The following is a 12,915-nucleotide window of genomic DNA, read 5'->3' on the forward strand; positions in this document are numbered from 1 at the left end:
TGTTTGGATGCATTGAGTGCTTTCATATGCTCATGTTGTACCACCAGCAGAGTCACATGGGGACGGGGGACGGGGACGGGGGACGGGGATGGGGACGGGGACGGGGACGGGGAAGTACAGTCCCGGGGACGGGGTCGGGAACGGCAAAAAAAAACCTCTTTTTTAAAAGCAATTTAGGAGTTGTATGCATGTCATACATATAGAGACACACTTTGAACAAAATTTTACACCGAATAGACAAAAAAACAAGAGTCATTTTGAGCAAAATGCGCTAATAAAACATCGATGGCATACTGATTATGTGATTGATAGTCTGATAGATACAAAGAGATAAGTACATGCCTCATGGGCAGTGAGGGTTACAAAAAAGAGTGGGTACAAAATAGGGATACTAGATAGATCACAATAGATCATGGCCATTGGCAGTGGGCACAAAAAAGGTGAGATGGCTCAAGGCTCAAGAGTCAAGCCTCAAGCTCCTGAAGTGCTAGCCTGACGGGAGGCTTGGAAGTCGAAGTCGTCGATGCCATTTGACGCCTCCTCCTCCCCCTCAGGCTGTGGCTCCTCCTCTACCTCCTCAAGATGCTCCTGAGCTGCAGGATCCTGCTGTGCCATCTCCCATTCGGTGAAGGGATCCGCCTTCCCTGTTGCTGTCGCACATAGCATGCGCAAGTTAGCGCTCACAAAAACCAAATCACTTGCCCTTTGCACTTCAAGGCGGTTCCTCTTCTTAGAGGCAATGTGACTGTAAACGCTCCAAAGTTGCTCCAAGCAACTAGAGCTCACAGCCTGGCTAAGGATGCGAATAGCCAAGCGCTGCAACTCCGGCCCATCTGATCCGTAATCCTCCCACCAAAGAGGAGACCCAATCTTGAGGCGGTCAAGCTGTGCATCTAAACATCCAAAAGATCCCTGCCGCGTCCTGTACTGAGATAGCTGGTCTCTGATCTTCCGCCTGATGGTAGGGTCGGGCTCTAAGCGCTCCAAAATGATCCGCCATCCCCTGCTTACTTCCTTGTCGGCCTCTTGCTTTCTGCCCTGGAACTCTGGATCAACCACAAAGGCAGCCGCATGAAGAGGGGAGTAGTAGGAGTTCCACCTGGACTCACATAATGAGTGGATCTCCTCAAACTCGGCCCTGTCTGGCACAAGCTGCTGGAGTGACTCGATCATGCGATCCATGGCCTCATAGACCTTGCCGATACATGGTTCACGGCCGTCAATGACTCGTAGAAGGTGAACAATAGGCTTGACCAAGGCATCAAGTGTCTTCACCTTCTCCCACCAAGCGGCATCATCGGCGCGATCTCGGCATGTTCTCCCTGTTGCCAATTTTGACTGCGGCATGGCTGAAAATTCATCACTAAGGAAAAGCCTCTTAGGGCTCCGCCACATGTAGACAAGCGGCCTAGCATGAGGAAGTTGTATGCAAACCTTGTCTCAGAATACTTGAGGAGGGAAAGAGTGCTCCTTTTAGAGAACTCATGTCGCAGCCTTTGGTGGTTGAGGACAAAGGATACAAGCTGGTTAGCCTCCTCAATGGTGGGTGCAATCCATGGCAAGGCACCTATGTCTTTGAGGAGGTTGTTGAGACAATGGGCCATGCAAAAAGAAACTGTGATGGATGGATACATTGACTCAATAATGCTCCCGGCTGCCCTATTTGACGCCTCTCCATCCGCCACCATGCCGACCACAAGCTCCGGCCCAATGACCTCGATCGTGGACACCCATTCCGCGGCAAGCACATCCACGGCCTTCCCAGTGCCACTCGCATCATGTGACTCGATGAAGTACACTTTGCCCCTTGAGTAGGCCACCACTCCATGGATGGAGCGCTTGCGCGTGTCACTCCATCCGTCTACAATGAGAGAGACTCCGTTAGTCTCCCATGTTGCCTTTGTATCCGCCGCCGCTTGCTCAACGGCCAACTTCTCCCTATCAAGCAAAGTGGTGCGAATCTTTTCCGATGAAGGTGGCACATAAGAGGGGCCATATTCCCCGATCTTTGTGGCCATCTCACGGAAGTAAGGAGACCTATTTCAAGTAAGGAAAACCATGTAGCATGTTAGCTTTTTTTGGCAATATGACAAATGCTTTGAAGCATGAGACATTAAAAAAAAAAAGAGTGAAGAGAATTGAGTCTCGACTCTCACCGTGCCGCTTGAAACGCAATGTGGTCGTGGTAGCACCGACCTATCCACCTCATCCTTCAATTTTGGGTTCCAATTCTCGTTAAGAGTGGATTGACGGCGGATGGGAATGGAGGCACCCGATGTGGATGGAGTGGACTTGAATGGTTGAGAGCTTGAAGCAAGATTTGGGTTCCTCTCCACCTCCATTCGCGTCGGTTGCTCTCGTGCTCTCACCACATCATGAGGATCAACGGCAACATGTCGCCCTCTCTTTGCCGCCTCAGCCACCTCATAAACCTTGAGCTTCTCAAGAAGCTCCGCTCGCTTCTCAGGAGTAACACATGCACAAAATTGCACTTGATGACCGGCCTCGTGCAAAAAGTGAGCTCGCACTTTGTTGGCGCCGCCACTTCTCTTGTAGGAACAAAGCTTGCAATTCCATGCCCTTGAACCACCGCCCACTCCACGACTAGCGTAGTGGACCTCATCCCACCATGACCATGTGTGCACCGCCGGCCTCCTTCGTGAAGAGCCCGCAACGGAAGATGTGGCGGCGGCGCCTTCACCTTGAGATGCCATGAATGATGAAGAGTGTGAGAGAGAGGGAAGAAGGCCCAAGGGTGCGAGAGAGAGAGAGAGAGAGAGAGAGAGAGAGAGAGAGAGAGAGATGGCTTGGAATTTGGAACTTGGCACAACTTGGCACAACTTGGAGAGAGATGGATTTGGAAGCTTGAGCAATGAGGCTTGAGAAACGAGTGTGGGTGCAATAGAGACTGTGCCTTTTTTTATAGCTGGAATTCTGCCCGTTTCCGCCCGTTTCTGCCCGTTTCTGGCCGTTTTCTGCCCGTTTCTAGCCGTTGGAGACGTCCCCTGCCCGTCCCGCGTTTCGGGAACGCGTCCCCGTGTTGCACGGCGTCTCCCGCACGTCCCACGCGTCCCCGGCCGTCCCCGTCTCCGCGTCCCCGCGTCCCCGTGTGACTCTGACCACCAGTCGTGGATCCTGCGGGATGTCCATGGGCGTAAGGCTTGCAACAAGCAACCCTTAGACTGTTACTTCAGAGTAGGTAGAGCATCTTGAGGAGCATATTGTTTGCAAATGCATGTGTGTCATGCATATGTGTGCCATATGTAGAATGATGCATGGTTTTGTTTTTGGCTGACACAGGTTACGTGTTTCCACTTGGTTTTAGACTTTTGCTGCAGGTTCTGCAGGAACAAGCAAGAGTTGTTTGTCACTTTGACGTGACGGTGTGACCTTATTGTGCAGGATGATTTTTTTTCACCACCCAAAATGCACTTGACGACATGCACTACCACGAAAACAGTCCATAAACCCTTTCCAAAACAATCGTGAACCAAAGCAAAGAGAAGCTGAAAGTTACATCCATTGAACGCCATCGACATGATGTCCGTGTTCATGTGTTCGGAACCACCAAACACCAAGTTGATGCCCCACAAGTATGTAAAGGAAAGAGAGAAACCCACACGGCTCTGCACTTCCTGCAGCCATCTACAGCCCTGTGTCTCCTTCCAACCTGTTGTCCAGCCCCCTTTTCTAAGAGAGAAAACGCACATGTTTATGCTGCCCGATTCCTAGCCAGCTAGAGTAGGCGCACAATTCAGCACTATGCTGCCTAAGTATCCAGAGAAACCAACTCCCCTGGCCGCCTGTGTGTCCAAAGCAACCAGCCCTCGGCCGCCTGCGCGTATGTTCGGGAGTACGGCAGCCAACTATCTTCTCTCTCCAAAAAGCAAACCAGCCGCTGGTATTCAGCAGCGCCTGCATGAGTTCTAGCGCAGCCCGCCAGCAGCCTTTTCCAAAAAGCAAGAGAGAGAAATAGGCGCAATTTAAGAGTAGAGTAGCCTCCCCAAAATAGCCTTTTGGGCCACCAAAGGTCATAAAATCTTTTTAATTAAAATCTCTTTGTCCCCTTCACACTTGGGGTTCTCCACACATGGGTTTCCTTTTTTTTTTAACTCCAAACTGATGCCATTCACACTGGCCACCACGTTCCCGTGCACACCTGCATACTATCTAGAGAAAAACACAGGGTCGTGACATACCCCCCTCTTGAAAAATAACAAGCATCCTCGATTGCACTTAATGGCACAGTAAGGCATCTTATGGGCAAAGACTCCCCATATGACAAAAGCAATGGCGGCTACAAACATGAGCAATTTTGAGACTGTTTATGGGCTGTTTTTGGTTGGCTGCAAATTCAGCTATGTGCTTGGATTTCCGGCTGCAAGTACAGGTCAATTGAAAATGTTTCTCGGCATGGGAGTGATGCAAGCTCGCATGGCTGCGTGCTCATGGTGCAGATTGTTTTCTTCCTGCTGGAAAGGAACAGAGGGAGGGACCTACAGTTATGGGGATCTCTATGTTTCCAGATGTTTCATGAGGGAACAGGTAAATAGATGTATGCTTTGTTGGCACTGTTGTTAAAAGGTGCTGTGAATGGTTCTGTATGGAAACAGGACAAAGGTTTCAAAGGGAAACAGGCCTACGGGTTTCACGTGGAAATAGGTCGTAGGTTTCTCGAGGAAACTTGTTTATGGTTCTCCAGGAGATAGGTCATATGCTGGCATAAGGTACAGGAATGGACACATGTTTGGTATTGCTATACTGATTGGGCAGGGGACAGGGAATCCATGACAGAGATGAATAGTACCCTTGGAAGGAAGAGAGGGTTGGTACAGGTGTGTCGACTGTATGGTATGCTGTGCTGTGATGAGAGTTCTCTTTTGAGAGAGTTTGGGAGTCTGTGTTGTGATGCAGAAGCACTGGATGTGTCAGGGTGTGATGTTGTTCATAGGGTGAGAGGCTATGGATGGTTGTGGCAACCCTGATCATGGGAGAAAGCTTCTGTATGCAGGACTCAATGTGTGAGAGTCTTTTGATGTGAACAATGGCTGGACTTGTTTGTGGATGCCGGGTGGATATGAAGCCATGATGCAGGGTCTTTGCAGGCTTCAAGAGTTCTACTGTGATGACTAAGTTTCCAACCTTATTGTAATCAAAGCTCTTATAATCAATTAAAGAAATACCGCAAGGGACGCCACTGCATTTTGGGGCCAATCGATGTCCGTGTACTATTTGCAGGAGCACTCTAGCTCCCCCTGTTTGTTTCCTTTTCTAGGTCCTCAATGGTGTTGAAGTGTTTTGTGTGCAAGTTTGTTTTTGCACCGCCCTTTGGTTTTGTCTGAAGACCGAGGCCGGTTTACACTATCTCTTGCCTGACACAATGGTGGAATTTGAATATCTATCGTCCACCTTGTACAAGGATGCAAATAAACAAGCAGAGTGGCTGGAGAAAATGGGCCTAAAGCAGTTCGTAGAGCTGCCCTAGGAGGAGATCCAGCATAACTTCAAAGCAGGTGAGCAGCTACAACAACTCCAGCGTTCTTACATTATTACTCTGCCCTCGAGAGGAGGGAATTCAGCCCCTTCTATGTGGCTCAACACAAAGACGAAGATCAGGCCATATCTGGATACACTGTTCAAAGGAAAGGCTCAACCAGGAGCTGAGAAGGATAAGGAGGGCCCAAAGAAGAGTGCCCTATGAAAGTCTAAAAGTGCAAAGCCCTCTGGAAAGTCTCAGGAATAGGCCACCTCAGGACAGGGAAAGAAGAGGGTCTTTGAGTTTGGTGCAAGAAGATCAGCAACAAGAAGGGAAAAACTTCTAAGGAAGGTGCCAGTGGAGGAATGGAAGACTTGGCCGAGGTGGGCAAGTCTGTGTTGTCCCAGAGACTGGAGCAACAATAGGAGGCCACCTCCACCGCAACTCTACAACTGAAGACATAGCCAGAACTCTTGGTACCCATATCGGCACAGATGGTGCCAAGCCATGTGAGCTTTCCGAACACGATTGAGATGGAATGGGTGTAAGGAGCCTTGAATTATCTACAACGAGCATGAATGATGGGCTTAAAGACATGACAAAGCTGCAATCCATCATCAAAGAGAATGATGCTGCTTTGCAGAACACGATGAGCCAACAAGAACCTCTGTTGGAGGAGCTACGCAAAAGAAGGTCAGAAGCTGGCCAGCTAGAGGACATGCAAAGGCAAATTAAGGAGCTCCAGCAAGCCAACAAAGGAATGAAGAAGGAGGTGGAGGAGATGAAGGAAAACATGGCCAGGAAAAAACAAGAAACATTGCAGATGCAGGATGAATTGAACTAGGTCAGAAAACTAAGCAAGAATGGAAGCAAAAGTGGCCCTGATCCGCAAAGAGCACCTGAAAATCACAAGGGACGTCCAAAACAGGGCCGATAAAGATAAAATATAGCCGGTGAAAGCAGAGGCAAGATTAGCAGTGTTGGATGCGGAAGAATATCCAGAAGTATATGAGCTAGATGCAAAATGTGGGAGGGTCATGCAATAAAATACCTTAAGGAGGTGTGGAGAGCTAATTTGGAAAAGCTAACAATAGTAATTCAAGCACCCACACCTTCCTGCAAACAGATAACTCCCCACCGGTCAGGAGCCGGAAATCCAAACGGAGGATCTGGAAATCTGGATCCGGCTCTAACTTCAAGCCCGGAACCAGCAAAAACACTCGAGGCACCAGCCACTAGCGGAGTGGAAAAAGAAGCGGGCAGCAACAGAGGAGGTGCCAGCAGAGACAAGGAGCTGCACAAGGAGAATGAGTAGCTCTGTCAGGAAGTGGAGACTTGGAAAAAGAGGTTTGCCATCCTAAAAGGAGAGGGGAAGAAGCCGGCTGCTGAACCAGACGGGAAAGGAAAGGAGATCATATTGTGGACCGGCTCGGCAATGGACCTCATCCTTGCGAATGAGCTAAAGGAGCATGCATGGGCGGCCACAAAGAAGTTGAAAGAGAAAGCAAATGATGAGGCGGCTCTGCGGGTCCAGATAGAGAAGCTCAAAGCACTCATCAAAGAATACAAAGAACAGCAAAAGCAAGATGGCAAGACCATCAAGCCATTAAAGAAAGAAGTAGAAGCAACCACACCCACAACGGTGACCAGGGGCAAAGGAGGAAAGATGGACTTAAACGAGCTGAGTGTCGCATTGACAATAGCAAATGCATACATCATAAAAAAGGCCGAGCAAATGGATGCCATGAGAAAGGCCCACACTGAGGAAATGCAGTCCAAGGATAAGATGGTTCAAAACTTCCAAAGCTCGGCCAAAAGAGAGGAGGGCACGGGAAGATATGCAACGGAAGCTACAAGAGGAACTAGGCCAAAAGAGCCTAAGTGCAACTGTGGGAACAATGGGCTTCGCTGCTGACGTAGCATCCAACGTGATCGCCGAGTGTTGGCGGCCAACCAGCCCGTTTGGCCGCTGCCCAAATTGTCCCGTTTCGTAACAAACTAGGGATTAAACTTTCTTGCTTTGTAACAACTTTGTAACGGCTTCCGACAAAAGGGTAGTACCCGGATGGATGTAAGCAGCTAAGGGGATCATTTCCCGAATAAGTGAATAGGGAGAGAGACTACTAAATTGATAGTTGAGCTCAGGAGTTCATGAGCTGAGTGATTACTAGGGTATTGTACTGTTGAGAGTCTAAGCTAATATTGAAGAATGTCTGATGGGTTGGTCTCAGGCTTTTGCACTACATAGTTTTGTCTATTCTATGTCCATTCTGTGTTAATTGCATTCTTGTCTGGACGCTAACTCCTATCCGGAATCATGAAGGACCTAGGAACTAACCTGCGTGTAGTCACGTCTAACTTCCCTAGCTTAGGCAAACTGGCAGCTCAACGCGCAAACGTTGGCTTGTCACATTCAGTACAATTGTAGTAGTCCCTGCTCTTCAGTGCCGACTAGGTCGTCTAGAACCACGTACGTGCCTGGTCTTGACCGAACACCAACACAAAATGAAGGGCATCACGTGTGGGCAAGACCTTAAATAACACGCAGCATTTTTTAGATTATTTGTCCAGGCAGCAGGTCGACAACATTCAAGGCTGGCCGACCACATATATATAAGCAAAGGCATCATTCGCAGCATTCTCATTCAATCATTTCATTATCCTAGAAGTCAGTAGAAGTCATGAAGGGGTCAGAGGTCACCTCTAAGGGGTTGACCAAGGGCCTAAGTTATGTACAAGCATTACAGACTACAGTCACCTTTTTGTACCATATTAACCTTGACACCTACTCTCTCTCCTTCTCTCTCATCTATCTTAATCATGTTTAAATCAACATCTTTTTCTTAATCAAGCTTAGGGCTGTGGATCAGTATAACAAGGCTTCCGCACATGCAACACCCACCACTAGAAAAAGGATACCACCTGGCAATTGTAGGCCAATATCTTCAGTTGATAAAAGCCAGCTGACTTCAACATACTGCATGTGGCCCCACCCTAAGCCAATATCCAGTTGCTTTTGTGATTGGAACAAAATGCGGACTGGCCTGTAATCAGCAGCTACGTACGCGCAAAGGGTTAAAGTCCCAATGTATTGAGTAGCTGCAAAAAACATAACATGAAAATAACAGTACCTTTGACTGCTCAATGATGGAGTGTAGCAGCATGCCCCTAATTTCAAGAGATTCTCTTCACCATGTGTCAAAACTGTGTTCCAAGACCACAAGATTCTCACCTCTGATGAACAATGGAGCACAAAGTAATACTTCCCCAACTGTAAGAACCTTTCAAGTTTTGAAGTAGATAAAACAAACTTAGTAATAACCATTTAAGTACACGCTGTGATCAACTCATACTGTGACCACGCTGGAAGCAGCTGGTGTACTTAGCAATAAAGCAGCTCACCGCAAAGCACAAGGGCTCTGCAGATCAGGGCTCCAAGGGATATGTGGATAACCATTATCAAACCTTTGACTTCCTTTACGTAATCCTTCAAATTGAGTCCCCATGTACATGCTAATCGGCACTCATCAAATTGAGTCCCCATGTATATGCTAATCGGCACTCATTAAATTTTGACTCCTTTTAATTCAACATTCAGATGATGTGTGTGATATCTCTCAGCCTATTGGAAGTGTGTGTTCTTGCTCTTCATTGTCGCCCTTAAATCAGCCTACATTTTCAGCTGTTGCATAGGCATTAGAAAGCAGCACAAAAGCTGCAGTGCTGTGCGGATCTAGCTCACGTATCTTCTGTGAAGCATGTTCTGCTAGATTCACATCACCCAAAATTTTGCAAGCGTTAAGCATGGCCATCCAGACTGAGGCAGTAGGTTCGATTTCTGCTTCCTTGATGAACTCCGCAGCCTCTTGTATTCGCCCTGCTCGTCCCAGTAGGTCAACCATACATGCACAAACTTCAGCCGTTGGTGTTATACCATGTTCTTTTTTCATGGAGTCAAAGTACTCACAACCTTTGTCCACTAGACCAGCATGGGTACATGCAGTCAGAACGCCCACAAAGGTGACATCGTCCATGGCTATACCTTCCCTTTGCATTTGCAAAAAGAGTTCAAGAGCCTCTTCCGCATGGCCATGCTGGGCATATCCTGCAATCATGGCACTCCATGAGACTTCATCTCGCTTATGCATAGTGTCGAATACTTCACGTGCATGATACACACTCCCACACTTTCCATACATGTCAATGAGAGTACTTCCCACAAAAACATCCGAGTCAAATCCATTGTCAAAAATACATGCATGGATGTATTTGCCCTGCTCAAAAGCTCCTGAGCTCGCACAAGCCTTGAGAATGGTCAAAAAGGTGACCTTGTCCGGCTTCACACCTTCCTTTTCCATCTTCTGAAACAAAGTGAATGCCTCTTTAGCACGTTCATGTGTGGAATATCCTGCAATGATAGCATTCCAGGAGACCAAATCTTGCTGAGGCATACTATCAAATACATGGCGAGCATCCTCTAGATTTCCACATTTGGCATACATGTCAACAAGGGCACTACCCACAAAGGCCCATGTCTCAAGTCCACGTTGCGTGATACGAGCAAAAATCTTCTCGCCCATAGCCAGATATCTTAGGCTTACACAGGCCTTCAGGAGGCTTAGGAAAGTAACCTTGTCAGGAACCATTCTATGCTGCTCCATTTCAACAAACAAATTCAAGGCTTCCATTGCATCACCATGTTCAGCATAGCCTAAAATTATGCTGTTCCACAAGGGGGCATCTCGCAAGAGTACTCTTTCAAATACCATGCGTGCATATTTCATATTTCCAAAGACAGCATACATGTCAATGAGGGCACTCGCCACAAAACTGTCTGATTCTAGGCCGCTATAACAGATTTCCACATGAATTTGCTTCAAAGATCCTAAATTACTGGTGCATGCCTTTATGATGCTAAGAAAGGTGACCTCATCCGGCTTCAGCCCCGTAAGCTTCATATCCTGAAAAAGCTCAAATGCCTTCTCACTGAATCCATGCTGGGCATGGCCTGCGATTATTGTATTCCATGATATCACAGAGAGCACAGGCAGCCGGGTGAACATATAGACTGCATCATCTACACTGCCACATTTGGAATACATGTCCAAGAGGGTGTTTCCTACATAAAGATTTGGGTGGACTCCAAGAACTATGACATAGGCATGGACCTTCATAAGCCTTGTTGATGTGGTACAAGCCTTAAGGATACTAACACACGTCACTCCATTTGGCCTCACTCCCTCGAATTCCATCCGACAAAAGAGTTCAAAAGCCTCTTCCACATGCCCAGACTTGGTATAGCCTCCTATCATCAAAGTCCATGAGTCAATATCCTTATGCAACATGCTGTTGAAAACTTCTTGGGCATCCATGATGCTAGCACACCTGACATACATGTGAAGGAGAATGTTATTCAATGTAATGCTATGGCTCAACCCACTTTTTCTGATATGGGCATGGATTTGCTTCCCCTCTGACAAGGCCTTTACTTCCAAGCACTCTTTTAGAAGAATAGAGTAGACCTCATATAAATTTAAGCGAGCATCTTGCTGTTTTTTAAAATCCAAAAGGTGCAATGCCTTTTCCCAATGTCCTTTCTGGCACAATTTCTTCAAATCCCCACAAACATCTCCACAATGGCTCTCTTCCATGACTTTTCTACAATCACCTGAGACAGGGAAAGAGGAGAGGCTGCCAATGACCTGATGATGGGCCTCCTGCATTTTCTTAGACAGCCTGTGTGGTCCCAACATGCCTTTTAAAAAGTTGGGAAAAACATCCGAAAGTATCTAGTAGATTAACGCATCACTGATATCTAGATTACCCACAGTATCCCAGGTTTGAAGAGAGAAGATCCTTGCCAGAAGTTGCAAATTCAAGTTGGTCCTCTTGTATGAGCGCTAATGATTCTTTCTCCCAAAAGTCGGTAAAACAAAGCAGGGTCGCTTGACCCACATTGATGTGGCAATACTGAAGCATTGATTCTGTCTGTAAATAAGGAGCATTATTATTAAGTTTGGTGAGAAGAAAGTTACATTATATGAAAATGTACAGAAGCTCCGGCAAGCATTGAGTTCTCAAGCTTAGTACAAATCAAAGAAGCAACATCCACCCTAATGCATATATACTCATACATGTAACATGACTGTCGAAAGCTAACATGGATTACTGCTAATTACACACTGATTAACTGAAGGTTAACGCTAATCACAAAAAACAGCAAGTACACTTTAACAATGGCAATAGACATAAACTACTGTACATTGCATGAATGCATATATACAATGAAACGCAGATCCAAACTCCGATCTGAACTGATATATGTTGTGTAAACCTTGCTACAATGCATAACCTACCGACAGCTTGCTTGATGTCTGTCTGCCGCCTAGAGATCTGGCTCTGCAAACCTGGTCTTCCCATGCCATGAATGACCCTCGACCTGCCCTTACATAGGTACTTGAAGGCTGGTCGACTTGTAGGACATCTAGTCGGCCTGTAGGACTGGCCCATGATTCCATAAAATCCATGAAGTGCTGTCCACATGTAACACGCTTGGAGGATCTTCTTGCAAGAATTGCAGATAAAACATTCATTCACTTTCATGCAAGAGAAAGATAGAACCGTACAGATTTGGTCCCGATAATCCTAAGAAGGTCCCCCTACCCAAGGTCGTATTTGCTTTATTGTTAATCGAATGAGCACAGACCCTCTATTTGCCACGGGCATGGCCAAGAGGGATCCACGGTGGAGATTGTTTGGGGAGTAATCGCAATTGATCCAGATCGCCGTTGAGTAATCTCAGGCCTGGCAGGGCTGCCGCCGAAAGTTTCGATTGCGCTCGATCGTCACCTAGGTAGGTTGTTTTGGTCTTTTCACTTGTACAATTGTTTATTTTGACTTGCAAACAAGGTGTTCTTTTAAACACATTAATTAGACAAGCTTTCTAAGTGTGGGCTAGGCAACATCACAATTGGGATGGTATCGATAAAGTCTATTTACAGCTTTACCGTCATAATTTATTAGATATGGAGAACTTGATACTTGCTAGTCTATTTACAATTTTACCATCAAATTTATTAGATATGGAGAACTTGATACCTACTATTCTCACATGATTTTGAGTAATGCTAATATGGTTAAGTTGATTTTGGATAATAGAAAAAAGGAAGGCGTTCTCTTAAATATTAATTAGACAAGCTTGTCAAGTGTGAGCCATGCAACATGACAAGTAGATGACAATTGGGATGGTATTGGTAAAGTCTATTTATAGTTTTACCACCATAATTTGTTAGATATAGAGAACTTGATACTTGCTAGTCACACATGATTTAGAGCATTGCCAATATTTAAAAAATGGATTGAGGAGTAGTTAAAAAAACAAGTTGAACCTTAGTTGCATTTAATAAAAGAGATAAGTAAAACGAGTGCTTCTTGAAGAA

The 12,915-nt window shown here is 46.4% G+C and overlaps 2 protein-coding genes across 2 annotated transcripts; both read right to left on the bottom strand.

Moving 5' to 3' along the window:
* Positions 1–297: 297 nt before the first annotated feature.
* LOC147637896 (uncharacterized) lies at positions 298–1,362 on the bottom strand. The gene has a single exon (XM_086799732.1). The coding sequence runs from the start codon at positions 1,345–1,347 to the stop codon at positions 472–474; it is 876 nt and encodes a 291-aa protein (XP_086655858.1). The 5' UTR covers positions 1,348–1,362; the 3' UTR covers positions 298–471.
* Positions 1,363–8,765: 7,403 nt separating this feature from the next.
* On the bottom strand, positions 8,766–12,366 carry LOC147637897 (pentatricopeptide repeat-containing protein At3g53360, mitochondrial-like). Its single transcript, XM_086799733.1, has 2 exons — positions 11,833–12,366; positions 8,766–11,464 (listed from the first exon to the last, which is right to left on the bottom strand). The coding sequence occupies exon 2, from the start codon at positions 11,227–11,229 to the stop codon at positions 9,142–9,144; it is 2,088 nt and encodes a 695-aa protein (XP_086655859.1). The 5' UTR covers positions 11,230–11,464; positions 11,833–12,366; the 3' UTR covers positions 8,766–9,141.
* Positions 12,367–12,915: the final 549 nt, after the last annotated feature.

This window comes from Cibotium barometz, chromosome 6 (assembly GCF_041138505.1).
Source record: "Cibotium barometz isolate CiBa-2024 chromosome 6, ASM4113850v1, whole genome shotgun sequence".
NCBI lineage: Eukaryota > Viridiplantae > Streptophyta > Polypodiopsida > Cyatheales > Cibotiaceae > Cibotium > Cibotium barometz.